This window comes from Atractosteus spatula, chromosome 3, assembly GCF_055471065.1.
Source record: "Atractosteus spatula isolate fAtrSpa1 chromosome 3, fAtrSpa1.hap1, whole genome shotgun sequence".
Classification (NCBI taxonomy): domain Eukaryota; kingdom Metazoa; phylum Chordata; class Actinopteri; order Semionotiformes; family Lepisosteidae; genus Atractosteus; species Atractosteus spatula.
This window is the reverse complement of record NC_142708.1, coordinates 9,917,448-9,937,276: the sequence shown is the minus strand read 5'-3', so window position 1 is coordinate 9,937,276 and position 19,829 is coordinate 9,917,448. Positions and strand designations below refer to the sequence as shown.

Genomic DNA, 19,829 nt, shown 5'->3' with positions numbered 1-19,829 from the left:
AACAGAATTCCACTGTGCCAGGGATGATGGCCGTCAAATTTGGAATTAAATCATTTTTAACTGTTTGTAGAAAGAGATAGGCTGAAATTTGACAACAAAGGCTATCCTGGTTCATGAAGGAACCCTATTTCACCATAAGGTAGTTGTATTGTTACTAGCTACTGCTGCCTATGAAGTTCAATGGTCAAACAGATTTTTTTTTTTTACGAGAGGAAGAGTATTTTGTGTTGTGTCCATCATATCAACAATGAACCAGTGAGGACTTCATTATTGTCGCAGGAACATAACAGGAGCAAATCTTAAAAAGTACATTTGAAATCTAAGAAGTGGTACAGAGATGGCCGAAAAGATGAGCCAGGATGCCATCTTGGTTGGCAAAGAAGTACATTTCTTTTTTCCCATGCCCCTAACCATGTCCCAGGCACGACACCTGCCTACATTGGAGATGAGCAGCTACACAGTGTCTGACCGGTGGCAGTTAGAATTTAGGGAAATCACTCGAAGCTTGTGCACTTAAAAGCATAAAAACCTTTCCATGCTTGGAAGCCTAATAAATACAATGACATTGGCAGGGAAGTTACTTGCGCCTGTCAGCTGCACAAGGACATTCGGGGCCAGAGGGAAGATTTCCATTGCAGATTTGTGCACATGCATGACAAAACCGGGGGCACAGTTGCTCTTATCAATCTGCTTCTCTGGATTTGTGCTCCCTTTACGAAGGCATCAAAGGTTAAATAACATTTACCCACCTCTCTCTTAATGCTGCTGCACAAAAATGGGTGCCTGCTTGGGATAGCTCTCCTTTCTAACAAATGGATGTGGCGCACATTTCACACTTTGACTGCCTTTCATTAAACTATTGATCCTCCGTGTCTTATCCGTAAGACTATGGCAGCTCGGCAGCTCAATGGTTTCGCAGGGCCGATCTCTCTCTCCTCCATCACTTTCTCACTTTATGGAGAAGAAGTCGCGGGGATTTATTTACCTGACACTTCCCAGTGCGGACATCATAGAGCGCCACAGTTCCATTGCGAGCTCCTACCGCTATCCTGTGACTCCGCTCACAGTAACCCACCGTGTAGAACCTGCGGAAGGTGACGCAAAATTACCGGGAAGAGCAGAGGTATCGAACATATGGTGATCTCTGACCTGGGATGTGGAATAATCCTGAAAGAAGGGTTAAAATATTCTCCCACACCTTAAGTGTAGATTCCTGCACCTGGAAGGCCAGGGTACTGATCAGCAAGCCTTCATTCCAGCCCAACTTGTAATGACTTAACCCAGGTCCTCAGTGGTTTAATCAGACCAATTAACCTATTTCTGCCAGCCCTTCAGGTGCTGGTGTTTAAGTAGACGTACTGTAGCAAACCTGCAGACATACTTGAACCAAAAGATAGCTCTGCTCTAAACCATCCTCTCCAGATGCTTGATAAAAGAAGGTAATGAAAGACGTTTTTTTTTTTACCATTTTTGAAAACAACATTCCTCTTTGAAATAATTCTAACCACTATTCCTAAATCACTACAGGTCTCTGAAAGTGGTTAACAGGTCAGCTTGTATTTCCCTGAAAGCAGTTATGCAACTCAAACTTTGGTAACCAATAAAAAAGCATTGAAAAAAATACACTAAAATCCTTAATGTACTGTACATATGCACTCTATAGGAATATGTGTTCAGAAACTAAAAGCCTGGATCTAAATTATTAAACAAGATGAGTTGATCATTTCAACTGACTTCTATCAATTCAGTTGATCCTTGGAAAAACTATAATACGACAAGGTGTCCACTTCAACCACCCCTGAAACAGACCCTCATCATTTCTTAAACATAACTAATTCAGAAGTATACCATATTTTGATGTATGATATGGACAATTAAGCAAAACACAACAATAACCCAAAATGAACGAAAACAGGAGCGTGTCAAGTACTAAATTAACATGAGGAATTCCAGATTTGTATCTTAAGCCACAGTTTAAGATACTTTGTCTTTTTTTATTGAAAAGGCTGGATGAGAATCCTATTAGATGCAAAATGTCACCAGGTACCAAACTGCAAAACAGTATTGCACCTTCTACAGCACTTTAACATTAAAGTACAAAATACATCCCCCCTAAACTGCAAATACCATTGTACCATAATACTGTCTATTATTCTGGGTTATTAAAAATACAACACAGCAGTGGTGGCCATATAGAATGGAAATGTTCTGAGGAATAAAGAGAAAAATGACCTGGTTTCATGTGGTATGGTGACTTACCTACAAATTGCAGGAAAACACTCCTGAAGGCCTTTCTTCTTGACTAAAGATCCTTCAAGGCAGTACATTATGATGTCCATTACCTCAGGGAGGAAAGATCATTACAGAAATCAGTCACAAAAGCACGTACAAATTCACTTTTTTCCAAGATGTAAATGCAATGCGTCAATGTCTGAGACACTGAAAATTAATGTTGCTGCTGTTCTCGGGGGAAGAGAGAAAGCTGGCTACATAGCTCTCTTCCTATTCATCGTTTTAGACTTTAATGAAAAAGAAAGGGGTAATCTATTGCCAAAATCCTCATCAAAACTATGCTTAATGCACACTTGTACCAAATTAGTAATCATTCTTTTGAGATACGTGTATATTAAAATGCACTTTGGCTTTACCACCACAGTAATTACTAATTACAGAGTGATTAAACTGATACAGGGGCAATGATGTTATTTAATGCACAGTAAGTACATCAAGAAATCAGAAACTTCCTTATGTACAGTAGTTTAAAAAATTGCAGAGCATGAATAATAGTTTTATTGTAAAATCCAGTGATTTTACAGTCTTTTCAAAGGGCCAGTCTCCATGTCTCTGGTTTAAGGGTGGGACTGGATGATTCTACTAATTTCAGCACGGCAGGGTTTTTTCTGTGTACAAAAAGGAACTGCAGCAAATGCTTGTGACATCGATTTCTGTTCATCAAAACTGGGCCGGAAATGTGAGCGCCGGGGCAGACAGGCGATCTCTTCTCACCTCCACGAGCAGGTCTACAACGTCGGTAGGCATCTTCTCGATGAGGATCTCGATGACTCGGAGGATCTCGGCCTTGGCGCGCGCCAGTGTGGTGGTGTGGACGTTCTGCTGGGACTGAGTGTTGGCCTGGAGAGCAGTGTGTCTGTGGACCTGCAGAAAACCGGCAGAACCGCATCACTGACACATCAGCTCTTTCCCTCCTTGCTGGTACAGATGATTTACAATTTGTTGCAAAGAATTCTAAAGCATTTGTGAGTGAATATGTAATTCACATGGAAAGGGAGCACTGATTACATGCTTTATAACAAACAGCTAACATTATTGATAGACTGTACTGTTTTGCTGGGATATTTAAAAAAATCCATTTGTTATTTTAATTCATATTCATTGACAAAACAGAAGAAATGTCTCTAACTAATCTGTATATATACTGTACATACTTCATGTTTAATGTTAGATTAAAGGTGTTAGATGTTTGTCACCTAAACAGAGTACTGATTTTTTAGAAAACAATTCACATTGCACTGATCGAAACCCCTAAAACAGAAATGCCGAACAGCTTGAAGTAAGATTTGTTTGGTGTATTCAATCATGGGAGAGGCTCATAACGAAAATTATTGAAAGAAACTGAAAACACAAAGCTTTATCTGTGCAGAGGAATCAGTGGACTCCTTAGCTCACTTCTCAAGGAAATCTCTCACCTGCGCTTTCCTGTTACTCAGTGTGTCCCATTTTATGGGGCTTTTCCCCATACAGGAGGACACACTGATTCACCTTTCCCCTCACAAGACGAGTTGTACTAAACTTCTACCTACACATCTACCTACATAACAGACGTGAATCTGAAATAACCTTTACTAAACCTAAAGAGGAGACAGCTGGCAGGTCAGACATTGGGGTTTTTTGTAGCACTGGAAAAGAGGGATCCGAAGGGAAGAAAAGGAAACCATGCTGGCACCAGCCCCGCCGCGTTTCTAGACCGGCTGATACTCCCAACTTTCTGAACGGGGCTGCGTGGGCACGAGTCCTCCTCTGACTTCTTCTCCAAACCCAGGGCTTCGAGCAAGACAAGGGCTGTAGAGCACCCCTCAGTGAAGACCAGGGGAGCAGCAGCGAGGTGGAGTGGGGGGGCATGCGATCAATCTGACCGCCCCCCCCGCGGCGACAGTGAGGGCTGCCGGCCCCCGCGAGCGGACAAAGAGAAGCTCCCGTGCACGCGCTCGGCGGAGCGGTGATTAGCGACGGGGCACTCACCTCCCTGGCGATGGTTGTTATGAAGGCTGGTGGTCGGGCCGTGGCGATGAGCGAGAGAGCGTGTCGAGCCGAGCGGGCCGAGTCCGCGGCGGGGCTCAGGGGCAGGCCCATTGTGATGCTAACGAGGGAGCAGACAAAGAGGGAGGCAGCAAAATAAAAAGAGGAAGCATTAGAAATATAGAGTGAAAAGATTAGACACAGCTTATAATGTCAGTTCAAGGTCAATGGGATCATTCAGACAGTTAGAATATAATAGACTCCCAACAATGCGGAATAATTAGGAGTCTGGGTGTTCCAGCGTCAACAACACAGCCGGAACAATTAAGCGTGAAAATTGAAAATAGTTTGTGCATCTGTCTCAAATGTAAAAAGGGCCTTGTTAACAAATTATCCAGGGCCTGTGCAGAATATGTATCAGGAATCGCACTGCGAAGGCCAATATCTGGCCTAGATGGAAGTCACTGAGCCATTGTAGTGAGGAACAAATGCCTCTTTGACACGCAGCCAAAACTTTCAGCATATCAGCATGATCATGATGTGATCCACAGAGATACTGTAAAATACGTTCAGTTATTCTCAAGGTCAAACCATCTATTAGATGCATATATGTGTATTTTAATGTATATATATGCCTGTTTATATAGCACATATCGTGCTACATTATGCAACACATGGCAAAGAAGACACACTGTTGTATTTAAAAAAACAAGTTTAATACAAGACATAACAGACGTGAATCTGAATTAAGGAAAGCAATATGCAAACTTGTTTAAAAATGATATGGAAAGCAAGAGCGTTATAATGTTAAAAAATGGTTGTTGAAATTTAAAAAAAATCTACAAAAAATACAACTGAACCTTGATAGGGTATTCATCCTTCTATGGCACTTTATCAGACTTTTCTTCAAAAAGCCAATATTAAGCCATATGTATATTAAGGCCAACCATTTACAGATCAAAACTGGCACATCACAATAAATACTATTGTACTTGCTTTTGAATGAGATAATGCCAAACATTCATTGCCATGGACATAAATGGGTTAAGCTTACCAGCTACGTTCATCCCTTATCCCTTTTTAGGACTAATTCTGTGGTAGTTTAAAAGATATTATCCGAAAACAAAATCACAGATCCTGTTCCAGGATTACTAAACAAAAACCTAGCCACACTCTGAACACCGCAGGTTACTTGAACAAGCTCTGCTAGGCTTTTGTTGCACTTCCAAAGTCTTTGACAGAACAAAGAGAAACCAGGCAAAATGAAGTACAGATCCCCCTTTTTCAACATTCACATATAAACAATCATAGTGCTATTTGGCCATGTTTTTATAGAACAGCTGGCATAAATGCAACTCAATATTGTCTTTCTTTGAAAAAGCAATCACACAGCCAATGGTCAGATACTTCACTATAAAGGCTTCGCGGGGGTTTCTTTCCTTTGTCAGCAGAAGGTTTACAAGCACAAGGATCTTTTGTGCTAAAATGCAGAGTCAAACACTATTTTACTCTAAAATTAGCAGCTGTCAGCTGTCAGTCAGGTTGATTTGATCAGCGTAGATTGATAAGGCACCTGTTCTGAGTCACCTTCATATAGAACTATGCCAAGTATAAGATAAATCGTGAGTCATGAAAACAAAAATGTTACGCACAGAAATACAACTATTTTTTTCTTGTAAAAGTATTTTTTCTAAGCATCAGTATAAAAAATACTAGTATTTCTCTTATCTTTAAGAGTTTAAGTCAGTCTATACAGTATAAATAACCTTACACATCATGGTATGCGATGACTTAAGAGAAGGCTAGGGGCAGGCAGAGACCGCAAATTTCTTTTGCAATTTAACACAAATAAAAATACCCAAGATGCAGAATGGTGTGAAAATCGGAACATTTTTTACATCAACTTGCACATGTACCTGAATAGGCTACAGGTTTCTGGGAGTTTTGAAGACTAGCTTGTGGGTAGAAACAATGGCAAGCAATCTCTTTAGCACGTTCATGCTTTGTGGAAAATGCAGCAGGTACTGTACAGAGGGCTTTGTTTTTCTCACTGCACTTTACTTTATAGTGCCTTTCACTGAATTCACCTGCTGTTCCACTGAGAGGATTCATACAAGCAATCCCCCGCTAACTCTGAGAAATGCACATAACAGCCTTGGAGGGGGTTCTTCATTCTTTATAGTTTCAAAATAGGCCTAAAAGCAAAAGCATCCCTACTTCTGTTCATAATGGAAACCATTCATTCAAAGCTTTTCCTTCTTTTATTTCAACACAAATTAAAAGCTACCATATTCTTGAAGAGAATGACTCTTTCTCTCTGCCTAGCAATATTTTACCTATAGCTTCACAAACTCAGTATCATACCAAAAAAAAAATCTTCTACAGATGTTAATATAAGGCAAAAGTTTCTTTTCTCTTTAAAAATATGTTCACGTATTGTTTTTCAAATGATTTTAAATGATTTCAAATGATTTTAAATTTAAATCAGAAAATGTATGTGAATGACAGTTTCACACTAATAAGTATAAAAACAGCAAAACAAAATACAGCAATACTATAATGGTTGAAACAGGCAGCTAACGACAATAATTAGGAATAAAAATAATAACTTTCTAAAACTAAGCAACTACTTTAAGAGCAGTTAAAAAGGAGAGAAAAATAAGGCGTGACATGAGTGCTTCAGAAAGAGCAAAAAACAACACAGAGGAAAAGCTGACCTCACGAGATGAGCCACTTTTAAATTTGATGTCACTCTTTTCAGATCTTCTATTGACTTTATGAGGGTTCAGCTGTTTTCCACTCAAAGGTTCATTAATGCTTAATTTATGTTTCCTGATAAGCAACAGGCGTTTTCTCCCACGTGTGAACCAGAATTTAGCCCCCTGCCACTTCTACTCCCTCCAAATGGACACACACGTTTATTCTATGTGAGGACTTACAATTGACTTACAGTCCATTTGACTATTTTACCATTTGGCACTTTCAAATGCAAGCACATAAGAACCATATAGAGACAACAATTATCCTAGCAAGCCAAAGGAAACAGAAACATTAGGAAGAACCAATAAGGTCAAAAAAGGTAATTACTGTAACATAATTTGTCTTTTTCTTTATTATATGTCTTAGACTATTTAATGACTAAAATCCATGAAATAGTTTTAGCATTATTTACCTATTAATGTTTTGATAAAATAAATATTTTTATTTTAATGAATTGTATTTCAACTAATTTAAAAAGGAATGCTGCTATATCTATAACCACTTAAGCAAAGGTAATAATTCAGAAAAAAAAATCATACTGAGAAACAAAAATAAAAATAAAAAACTGTTTTCCTTAAATGACAGCAGTGAAAAAAAAAAAATACAGTCTTTGACAGAGAATATTTCTGAAACGTTTTCCCCCCAAATCCAAATCTTAGAATGATGTTTTCAGATGAAAGGGACTACAGTATGTACTTTGTAAGCACCTGTAACATTCAACAGATTGGAATTTAACTGGAAGCAACTGCTAAATATGCCTAATTTTTAAATAATTATAATAATAAGACCTTTAATCAGTATTTCCACCTTCATTACTTTCCTACAGTATAATTAGTTACACCGTTTGCAGTTATCAAACTATTTTAGCCATAATGCAATCATTCACTAATACATAGCAGTACCGATCACTCCGCAAGCATCTGCATTGCAGGCTCATTTCTATCTGCGAGCACACACAACAGCACAAGCTGTCCCATTCTACCCAGCAGGGAACCGGAACAACAATCTCAAGACTAAACAAATGAATACACAGCCACCAAATTCTTGTTCAAGAAGCTCCATCGATCCCTCTTTCAGAGTTCTCAGCGGTTTCTTTTCGATGCCCTCGTCAATTGAACGGATCCTTTTCTTCTACGGTTGTATAAAAAAAGAGCCGACATGTCTTGTTCGGTCTCCACTGTAATTTCACCCCTGCGTCCAGTAACAATAAACAATATCCTCTGACTGATCACGAAAGATTTTTTTTAAATGTTTGAACGTTTTTAACATTTTAACTAAAAAGCACAAAAGAAATAAAAACACCTACTAAAGACTAAAATTACAGAAGAGAAGACATTTATTTTGGGGTAAGATTTAATAACCTCTGATTTTCTAAAACATCATGAAACATGGTATAAATATTGATTTTTAAAGTTTTTGCAGCTGTATCTTTGTTACTGCTGTATGATGTTTTTATATATATAAATAGCTTGGTATACATTTATAAAAAAACAAAACATTAGAAAACTGTGTGGAACACAAGCATGCAAATCAATGTAGCCACACACACTTGCAGGGGTTAATCAATATCGTAATTTAAATATTGACTGATATCAACAATCAATAGCCACAGCAATCGCTCTAAGACATGATAGGACACTGAAGAAACACATTTACATTTTTCACAATCCCCTCAGCATGTTTAATATCTGCAATGTCTGCTCTTTAACAGTGTAGGTGGTTCAGGTTTTTTAGAAACTAAAAAAAAATGGCTTCAATTCAGAGAGATGAACATAAAAAAATCTAATAACAAAATGTTACATTGGAAGCTAGATTCTTTTTTAAAAGAATGATGTTTTCCTAATTCTCCTCTTCGATTTAATAAAATCTCAGCTGTAAAACACAAAGCTACAAAATATTAAGCCACTTTTACACTAATAACTAGCGTGAATATGGTTTAATGTTTTGCCTACATTTTAAATGTGCTAAAGTTCATTTTTCAAATGTTGTACTTCTATCCAGTTATTGTCAAAGAAAAAACAACAATAATGACACTAACATTAAATCTAAAGTAGCTCCCAAATGTTTGTATTCTGGCAATTAATATAATCGAGAGGACGTTTAGTTATTTCTGCATGAGAAGCACCACAGGAGGGTTATTCAAGATATCAGCACCTTTACATAACTGTGACTTCAAGCCATTTGCTTTGGTATAACCCGATCTAACAAATTGTCAAGACTCTTACTTCAAAGACAGTAGGTAGGGGTAAATACTATTTGCAGCCTGCATTTTAATGTACAGAATTATACTAAACCATGCTGGAAAAGGAAGTGGGACTGCACACTGGACACACCCCATGGTCAATAAGTTGATGCTCGACCGGCTATTAATTTATAATTTGTAACTGGAATTCTATTTTTCTGATCATGTATTATTTATACAGATGTTAACATCTGTAAACCTCTTTCCATGATGTACAGTATACATCTGACAGGATGCCAACACTTAATGCATTATTTTTTAAGTCCAGATGTTGGTATACTTTATGCTTTAGTGACTATAAGCAGAATGTTTCTGATAGGAAAGGAAGTCTTGCCTTTGGGTTGCAGTAGGTCTGGGGGACCAGGAGTTGGAATACAGACCTTTTTTGGGATATAGAGGGACTATTTGGATTGTTGTTGTTTTTTAAATACTTATGTTTTATGTGAAAGAGTGGTGTATGTCGTTTTTGTAAAAAATAAGGAGAGAAAAAAGTGAAATACTTGAAATCCTTTGCAATTTTCGACGACGCAGAGGTAGAATGTGAAAAGAGAGCGCAGTTCACACAAACAAATGAGAAATAAAATAGCAAGAGGCTGAACTGAGAACCTCAAGTCTAGAACTTTTTAACCCATGCACTTGCACCACTGTTTTCTAAAGAACACGATCATAATCAGGAGAAAACAGCATGAAGTTCCGTGGACAACATGCTTCTATGTGAAAAAGGGGACCCACTCAAAAACGGAGCCACACGTGCCACCCATAGTACAGAGCGTGTCTAATGCAGTAAAGTCCCGCGTCTTCTGCCCCATTTTTTCTGTAGGGGATTTATGTGCTGTGCTGCCACAGCAGGGGGCCGTGAAGTTTGTCTCTCTTAAGTACTTTGAGGACTCGCATAGGCAGCCTGCCGCTCTCCTCTAGCCTACACATATGGACACACAAACAAAAGCTCCACACAAAAGTCCACGAAGTAAAGCACACAGGCAGATGTGCACTGTGGACCCCGGGCAAGAAACACCAGGCACTAAAGAGGGCAAAACCAGCCTGCCTCTGTGGGCAGGGCAAAGGAGAGAAGAGAGATAAAGGGTTCTTCCTTCAGCATCTGTTCCCCAGGCCCCCCAGCCCCCTGCTGCTGGTGGGACACATTCTGGAAACACCAGCTTTACCATTTAAAACATCCGATATAAGATAAAGGGTTTTCATCAGAAAAACAATCCATCTCAACAGAATGTGCAATACAGGAGAGCTGTTTAAATTCACAAAATGCTTTTAGCACTATAATGTTGCTCCATATTGCATCCTTGTTTGCTTTTGCACAATCTGTGCAAACAAAGCCTCAAGAATGTTCTTCTTTCCTAGATTTTTAAATCAGCAGAATTAAAAACAAACCAAATTGGAAGTGTTTACCAGCTTCGTAATAAAATATCCGTACACCCAGAACACATTTAAATAGCTCTTCAGCCACTGCTGGATAGTAATTATTCATCTTTGCATTCTCAATAAGATTTCCATTTCTTATTGATTTCTTTCATTTTCATTATGTTTGCATATTTAATGAAATTCATTAAGAGCTTGTTTAAAATGGTTCTTTAAGAATACATCTAATCTGCTAATTTCCAGATGAAACACCATTCGAAATAAAAACATTATTTTAAAAATAATTGGCACAAAATTCAGAGGTGTTTTTATCTGAACTTCAGATGTATATATCATGTATATAATTATTAATTATATCTTAACTAGTTTCTTTGGCTGGTGCTTATATATAAAGCAACTTATGCTTCCATCCATTTAAATAACCGAGTATTTTACTGGAACAATTTTGGTGAAGCACCTTGCTCAAGGGTACTACAGCATTGTCTCACAAGTGATTTGAACCCACAACCTTCCAGTTACAAACTCTGAAACTTAACCTCTGCTCCATACTGCTGCTCTACAGTATATATACAAAACACAGTGCTGACGGCATCTGGTGTTTGTGCAGTATGCCATACTTTTGGTTTAACTAAGATCTTTTCAAAAGCAGAAGAATTACTAGTACAGACTTACAGAATTTTAGAAAAGAATAATAAAATAAATATATTCAACTTTCACTTACTTTGGAAAACCCTTGCATTGCAATGTACAACTCAGATACTTTAGTATCTGAACTAGAGTTTAACACTGAACAAAAAAATGTGAAGGAAACGTTCTAGCTGTAAATCTCGTGCTGTTAAATTTGCAGATTCGACAGATTATTTTCTTAAAACCACAGAAGAAAAAGGATGATTGACAGAGCATTACTTTTACATAACAGAGGCAGGAATTATCACAACTTTGGAAATAAAGCAAACATTAAATATAAGAAACACTATACACTATCCATTAGATTGAACTAATAAACTATGTATTCAACAATAATTAAAAATCAATTTTTATAAGCTTTGCTTTTAAAAATAATGCCACAATTAGTCACACATTCTAGATAACAATTGCCCAATTTTCTGAAATGAACTGTTGTTCTTTAAAAGCAAAACGTATACACTTGCTGAAACTATGCTCTCTACAACAGCTTCTTGGGAATAAATTACAGTAGGTGACTTGAGCTATGAGATGGAAATGGAATATTTTATAGGCATTGTAATAGTATGTAATAGAATTAAAAGTGCAGTAAAAATCTTGTGAAACATCTCCGTTTCTCAGCTCGACAGTATATTCCATGGCTGTTCCTGTGACTCAACAACTCCTACGAGCCTTCTGTGATTGTTATGGGCCCATTACTTAAACACTGCTGTCTAATTAAATCTCAGAAGCAGGTTGGTGTGTGAATGAAATACGCTTATCCACAGTGCCACCTACATTCCTGTTTTAGAATAGGAATTTGTATGCAGCCATATAAATGACAGTGCAAAACCTCAAGTCATCAATCCAAAAGAACTGCAACTTCCCAGCAAAAGGAAAAAACAACAAAACAAATACAAGAACTGCTTTGAATTCTGGATAATTGCAAAGCATTATTCCCTGCACATCAGTACAGGGAAAATTACAACCATGGCAGAGATGACAAACTAGCACTGCTTTTCAACCAGTTGTTTTTTTAAATCAAAATAATACAAGAAAGCACTGGCACAAGCATTTGAATATAAAACTATGACTGACTAATATTTACACATAAAGGCAACTGTAAGTATGGTTGCAGTAAATGAACTGGTACAGAACTAATTATGGTAAATATATATATATATCTCTTTGCTTTTACATTTAAGATAAATGTCAGAGGAAAGTGTTTGATCTAAGATTAATTCAAAATTACCATAAATCATATAATTGAAACTCAAGGTTTAGGAACTGTCAGTGTTATGAATAACTTTTGCCTTCCTGGTTGACTTTTCAAGGTAAAAACAAGAAAAGCAGGAACAGTACGTGGTGGCACAGGCCAAGAAAGCTCTAATTGAATTGGCTTTGCCAAAAACGTTATTTCAAGGGTGATCAGTTAAAGCCCATAAAAAGTACTGACCTAATCAAAAAGAAAAGTTTCACCATCACAGGAGCAATTGACCTAATAAATACATTTTTTTTGTTAGTTCATAATTACCATAACAACGAACAAAGGGCTAAGTACCAAATCTGCATCATTATCAGACCCTGCTGAAAAAAAGACAGGTTTCTCTTTTAAAGGTTTTGTTCCATCTCTGTTTTGTGGTTAAGATCACAGAGCTCTGCTCAATCACAGAGTTGGCAGTGACCCAGTATTCCTAGTATTTCACAGCACATACAACCCTGCCCAATAGGCTTTAAAGATTGAGGTACTGTATATAACACAAATGTCAGTGTGTCTTTACAGCAAGTGCTCGTGTCTAGGTAAGTTAATGATGTAATATAGATCTATGTAGACTTATTTTCAGATGTAAAAATGTAATTCCCAGCAATTTAAATGGAAGAGTAAATTAACTCGGCTCTGCTTGTTTTTTTTCAGGAAGTGAAATTTCCTGTTTAATGCACTTCATCAGCAGCAGCCTAATGCACAATTAATATTAAAAGCAATGATTAAAAGTCTTTCACAAATACAGAAGCCACTGATAACTGAATTGAAACAAAACAACCTTAACAAAAATAAAAAAACATGTCTAAAAAAAACGGAAGATGAATACAGAATTGTATAAGTATCCAATTTGTCTGTTATCTTGCAGTGTCCTGATGTTTTGTTGAGATACAGCCTTTGTTCTACAGGCTTGGGAGATGAGACCTTGAAAATGTGATTGGACATCACAGACTCACTTTTTTATGGAATTAATTTTGTTACCACTAGACAGCGCGAATGTGTAGGTCCTGCCCCCCCCAGGCCAGACACCTTTTCTCTTAAAATAAAGATTCAAGTACCGTTTGCCGGCGCTGATAAGCAAGTGATAGAACTTGCTTTTGCAGTGACCAGTAGGCTCTGACTGATTTCAATCTGAGGTCAGACAGTGCAACATCGTAATCTACGCAATGACTCATTCTTTAAGGCGGACAATGAGAACAGAAATATGAGGGTGAGTCGGGGGCTACTTGATGGAGGATGAGGGGGAATCTTGCTGGCAAATCTAATTTTTTGTCTAGAAAGCATGTCACGTCTACATTTGGAGTTTGTACTAAGTGCCAAGCATCAGGTCCCTCTTCTAATAAACACTGAAAAATTACTGTCTTTCAGACTAACCCTATTAGAACACGCTACAGGGAAAGCAGACATATATATACTCATAATAAATTTGTAAAGATAAGGTTTCATCTTAATTACATAAACAGATGTTCACAGTATTTTTCATTTGGTGTCCTAGCAGTCCAATTTAACTTTATTTGTGTGGCAGTTTCTTAAAGGTTAGGAACAGACAGATGTGTTTTCTGTTCACTGTAAAGGTCTGCAACATAAAGCAAGGATACCAACATTATTTCATATTGATGCTCTTAAGCCATTTCTCTGCTTAACCTTAACTTGACACATCTTCGCGAGCTGCAGAATTACCATCTCTGCAAACAGACGGCCTTGTGCCCCTGTCCTTGATTAAAGCCAGCCTTACGGAGAGGAGGTGTTTATTTGAAAACCACTTTGAAAACATCGGTTAGCTGCCCAGACGCAACCCCTTCTTGCTTCCTGATAAAAAAAAAAGATCTGAAAAACCTAACCCACTGCGATACCACTGAATGACCATTACAAAGAAACTACAAGGCTGAGAATAAAAGCTCCATTGTTGGGTGAGGAGATTTAATCACCTGCGACAGGATTAGAAACTGATTAGATGCGCAACAAAAGAATAAAGAATAGTAGGGCCAAGAAACCGTGGGCATACTGTTCCAAAATATTCTTAAAACTATTCTGAATTCTATTTTTTGTAACATAAATTTAATATTACAAAATAACATTCATTTATATTTAGAGGAGAAATTATAATGTGTATTCTCACTTGTTTCGTAAGTCACTTTTTACAGCAGCACTACAACCTCCTTGCCCAGTCTAATCAGATTTCAGAAGGCAAGAAAAGTTGTGCCTGGTCAGCTGTGGCATCTTGGGACACCTCTGAGGAAGGGACTCCCAGCCCAGGCCCTGGGGACCCACACACCCTCTGGATTCCTTCCCAGCTGAGCACCAGTGACATAACCGAACCCTTCACAACTGACCTGATACTAGGGTTAACTTGAACTCTTTGATTGCTTTCCATTCCTATGGAACACATTCCTATGTGTCAGATCTCCCAACTTTTCACCAGAAAAACTGGCAAAGGTTCCAATTGGTCCCATTAGTGCAGCGGGATTGAATAGCGCCTGTTATAGCCCCCCCCGCCCAGGTGTCTTGGTTAAATTCCACTCTGAGCTCAAACAGTCCAGCATCTGTGTCTGTACAACGATTACTGCGCATCACTCAAGTGTGGGGGGGGGGGGCAGCACATCAGTGGGGGACAGAGTAGATCCCTCCCTATCTGTGAAGCACTTCTGGGGTCCTCCAGGATGAAAAAACGCTATATGCAATATGTGCGCGGGCCCGCTTACGTCAATACAGGGCTCAGCGGTACTCACTTGGCTAGCTGCTTCTCGGCATCGGCGCACAGCTCCAGCAGGCCCATCAGCACCGCCGACACATCCATGTAGGGCTCCCAGACGGTGAAGCCGCGGCCGATGAGGTCGATGGCGGTGCGGCGAATGGTGCTGTGTGGAGGGAGCTTGGGACTGGGGGGCTGCAGCAGCAGGAACGTGAGAGCCTTGCCTGGGATGGCGGGAGAAGAACAGAGTAGCGGATTCAGTCGGCTGAGCATCGGTGCACACAGAAACAATATCAGTGCTTCCTACATGGTTTTCAGATCAGGATTTGGGGACAGCCAGGATGATTATATACCTTTTGCTCCCTCTTAACCTGAAGATGCTGAATTACTGTACACGTGATACAGCGTTACTCTGACAGGACAATTTGAAACAGTTCCCAAGTATCAAAGAACGCATCATTTCAAGATCACCCACAGTGTGAAAACCTACTGACTCATATTGCAACTATTTCATATCACTCTGCGAAGGCACAATTCAAAATCAGAACAAATATACAGGAATTTTAAATCCTCACAGGCACTGACAAAATTAACTCAGTGAAGTTCTTCAGATCATGAGTGAAACAAGGAGAGAGCACGAATGGACACTATGAGGAAGTGCATTTGAAACTGAGATGAGGAGACACTTCTTTTCAAAGAGGGTTTTGGAAACCCGGAACAAGCAATAAGTCCATACTATGACTGGATGAGGTTCCTGGGATCAATCATCGTCTAATTCTCAAGCTATTTTTTTTGCAAACTTTTAAAGTGCTTATTCAGGAAGAAAACAACAGAACACATTGTTGCCTTAACAGTCGATTTTTTAATCAGATCTTTTCATGTTTTCTTCTGCGTTATGCACACAGGTGGGTTATGCGTTTTGTACACATTACAGAAACAGAACAACAGAATTACAAATAAAATATTAAGTTAAAATTGATACCACCTGCCTTAGTTGATTTCAGTATCCTAAAATAGTTCACATTAAGGGTCAGGAGTTAACATACAGTATAGTTCAGTCCCCATCTGTACATCTTTCTTGGAGAGACAGGAAACAATGTAATTAGACTGCCTGGCAAAGTCACCTGAACTCAGCAATAAGGAAGGTAACAGCTACCTGGAACAGTGGAGAAAGATCTCGCACAAGTGGGACTGATTCACTTCTTTTACTTCTGTGGTTACTACCCCTGCTTAGCACACATTTTTTATTACATAGACATTTTTACAACTGAGATTGATAACATCTTGTACCACATCCCCACCTCTTTCTTCTACAGCACTGCCTCTTTGCCTGACTTTGCGTGCTCTCGTCTTTCTCCTGTCACAGATGACTCTTCAACGCCTTGCTGAAGAGGGATCACATATGGAAGACCCTTCCCACCTGTTGAGCTCTATTCCCTTTATGTCATTTCACTTGTACCTTTCTGCCCTTTGCTCCTTAACATAATAAACGACAAAGTTCAGGGATAATGCGGGCTGCTTTTAAAACTATGGCAGTTACACCAATGGCTTATCTTGATTTTGGATTTTGGCTCATATCTAACTTGACTCCGCTTTCGAAAACAATAGAAAGGTCCAGTGCTGGTGCAGTGTAATCATCTCACTGCAAATGCACTATTTCCAACTCTTTCTAACTAAGTAAGACAAATATATAGCAAGTGTGCATTAAAGCTGCTAACAACAGCCTCCTCGTGGCTAGTTCAGGAGCACTCTTACTTCTCAGACAGTGTTACATCCAGGACTGTAAATCATGATATGCACAGTACTCAATTAAAGAGCTTAGTATCTTGGGTACTGTCTTTAATTAGTATATATATATATTACATTACTAAGCACAGACATTTCATTTCACTTGAAGGTTTAGATCTGAGGTTGGGTAGGTTACACATGGTGTTCTGCAGGGCTCAGTAACGAGTCCCCTTCTACGTAGCATTTCTGTGTTTCCTCTCAGTCAAATACTAAAACTACTTGGTCTGAATTACCTTTACTATGAAGACTGGCCCAGAATACAACTTAAATGTTACAAGAGAGAGGACAGATCATTGGCTTTTTCCCCAAGATAGAGATGAAACCTTGTCAGCACTGTGCTTGGCTGATTCTGTCTTATTATGTGTTGTGTGTTTACTGTTTGTCTATACTTTATGAGTGACAAGACCTTTTGCTGCTGTGCCCTAAAGCTCAGGAACACCATCCCAAAAGTAATCAGGGACTGCAAATGTTTTACCCTCTGTGTCTGCTTTGCTGTAGGCTTCGGAGCTTTATTTTATAGTGAAGTGTGTTCTATACGTATCATAAAGCATTTCAGACGATTCAAAGGTACTATGTCAAATAAAGTTTACTATAGGGTTTGAGTGGACAGAACAGTGGCGTAATGGTTAGCATTGCTGCCTCACAGCACTGAGGTCCTGGGTTCAATTGCGGACCTAGGGAGCTATCTGGGTGGAGTCCGTATGTTCTCCTCATGTTCGCATGGACTTCCACTAGATGCTCTGGTTTGTTCCCACAAAAACATACTGGTGGGTTAATTGGCTTCTGGGAAAATTGGTGCTAGGAATGTGTGGATGTGTGTCTCCCCAGTGACTGCTTGCAGGGTGAGGCCCCAGCTCCCCAGCGACTCTGAATTAGAAGAGGTTAGAAAAATATTTCTGATAATTTGTCCGGTTCCAACCACTATTTTTCTACGACTTTAACTACTACATCTTGTTTTTCTGATTTCTTTATACTGAAACAGCAATTTCAATTTAATGTTTTTATTCATACGTAAAAGGGCATTTTTTGTTCAGCGTTTCCTGGCAGCACAGTAGGAAAAAATGACAAGTTTAATCTCAATCTGCAGTTTTTGCATTTAAAGACTTTCTGCCCTGAAGCTGCTAACTCAAGATCAGCAGATGTTTATCGACAAGGCCCTTTTTAAATATATGTTGGAAAAACAAAATCCGATTTTGTAGATTTTTTACACATAATTTTAAAAGCATATTTTTTAAAAAAGACTAATTAGATGTTCTGATGTAAATGCATCAAGGCCCTGTAGTTCATCTTTTTTCAGGCATAACAAGTGACTGATTGCAAGACAGACCAGTGGATACACACAGCTATGTGCATGCAGTATACATTTTATAAAAAAAACCTTAAATAATTTGAATCTCTCTGGCTATAAGTAATCTCAAAGATAATAGAACACCTTCACATTATAAATTCAGCTTTCACAGTAAAAGACATTTTGTAGAAAATTAATATATTGTTCCTACAGTGAATGTCTTTTCTGACAATAGTGCTGAACAATGGCTGCTATTATTTCAAAAGCCATACTTCAGATTTCTATCCCATTACCCATTAATGCACTTACACTAGTTCAGATAATCTGCTGTTATTCATCACAATGTACACCAGTCCCATAATCAAATCTGTTTCCAAGCATGCAATAGGGCAACAATAGCTCAACAGCATTGTTTGGCTGACTAGGCTAAACACTTCACTACACTGACTCTGGCAGTATTCTGCTGTTCTGTTTTTTCTCTTTTCTTCATTCACCTGCAGACGTGTCTGGTCTCTAGACTATTGTTAACGGAGTACTTGAATGGCTGTTCAGACAGAGGAATGCACAAGATACAGAAGCCATACAGAAATTATTCTTTCAAGGTGCTCTGCCCTGTAATTATACTTCTGCCTCTTAACACTATAGGGGCTATAGCAAACACCTACTGAAAATATCGAGCAAACAAAGAAATCAGATCCATATTGCTGCTATGCTTTTGTCATTCTTATTTTCTCTTAACAGTTGTGCTGTTCCAGTTCTAGTTATATTTTACAACACATTTATTCTACTGTTAACGCTATTTGCAGAATATGGGTATTAAATCCATTTAAATAAAAATCCATCAGCTTCTTATCACTTTTTCATCAGGAAAAATGAAGATCCTAGTTAAGGTGACCTTAGGCCTCTTTAAAACACAAATGTTTTAATGAGACTGTTTTGCCAAAACCTTTAAAACAAACAGATCTGAACCCTGTATTATACCTTTTTTGTCCACCTTGAATCAGAGATCCCTCTGCTACCGACAAATCAACATTCAGTAATGCTGAGTGCCAGGATTCCGAGGAGCAGAAGAAAAAGGCTGCGCACTGGCCGCTGGATCAGCCATTTTACGTGTGAGTGGGGAAAACATTTTCTGCAGAGGTCACTTCAGGCATGACCTGGTATTTAAGAGAAGCACTGCAGGGGCAGATTGACCATTAACAGACAAGCACAGAGGCCCTCCCATTCATACAGCATTCACTGCGCTGTTCTGCACTGACCTTTATAATAGACATTACAGATATTAGGCGTGTACAAGCGGACCCAGGAAACGCAGACACAAAGACTTGGCAAAAACTGTCAGCCGGTAAAGAGGTTTTCAATTTTACATCCTGATCTGGGCGCAAGCGTCTGTTTTTTTTTTTACGAGGATGTTAGTTTCTTAATGTGGATTAATCCTTGCCGTTTCCTGTATGATAAAAATTATATACATTTAATTTTAAAACAGTTAATAATAATAATATAT

General features: G+C 38.6%; 1 protein-coding gene across 3 annotated transcripts in view; it reads right to left on the bottom strand.

The window, feature by feature from the left end:
- Window positions 1–19,829, bottom strand: part of wdr7 (WD repeat domain 7) — a 212,265-nt gene that overhangs the window by 24,801 nt on the left and 167,635 nt on the right. For all 3 annotated transcript variants that reach the window (XM_088912070.1, XM_088912072.1, XM_088912073.1), the window contains 5 exons: window positions 15,287–15,473; window positions 4,261–4,378; window positions 3,007–3,156; window positions 2,260–2,342; window positions 986–1,085 (listed from right to left, as the gene is read on the bottom strand). In XM_088912070.1, coding sequence (XP_088768196.1) covers window positions 986–1,085; window positions 2,260–2,342; window positions 3,007–3,156; window positions 4,261–4,378; window positions 15,287–15,473 — 638 coding nt within the window. The remainder of the gene's footprint in view (window positions 1–985; window positions 1,086–2,259; window positions 2,343–3,006; window positions 3,157–4,260; window positions 4,379–15,286; window positions 15,474–19,829) is intronic.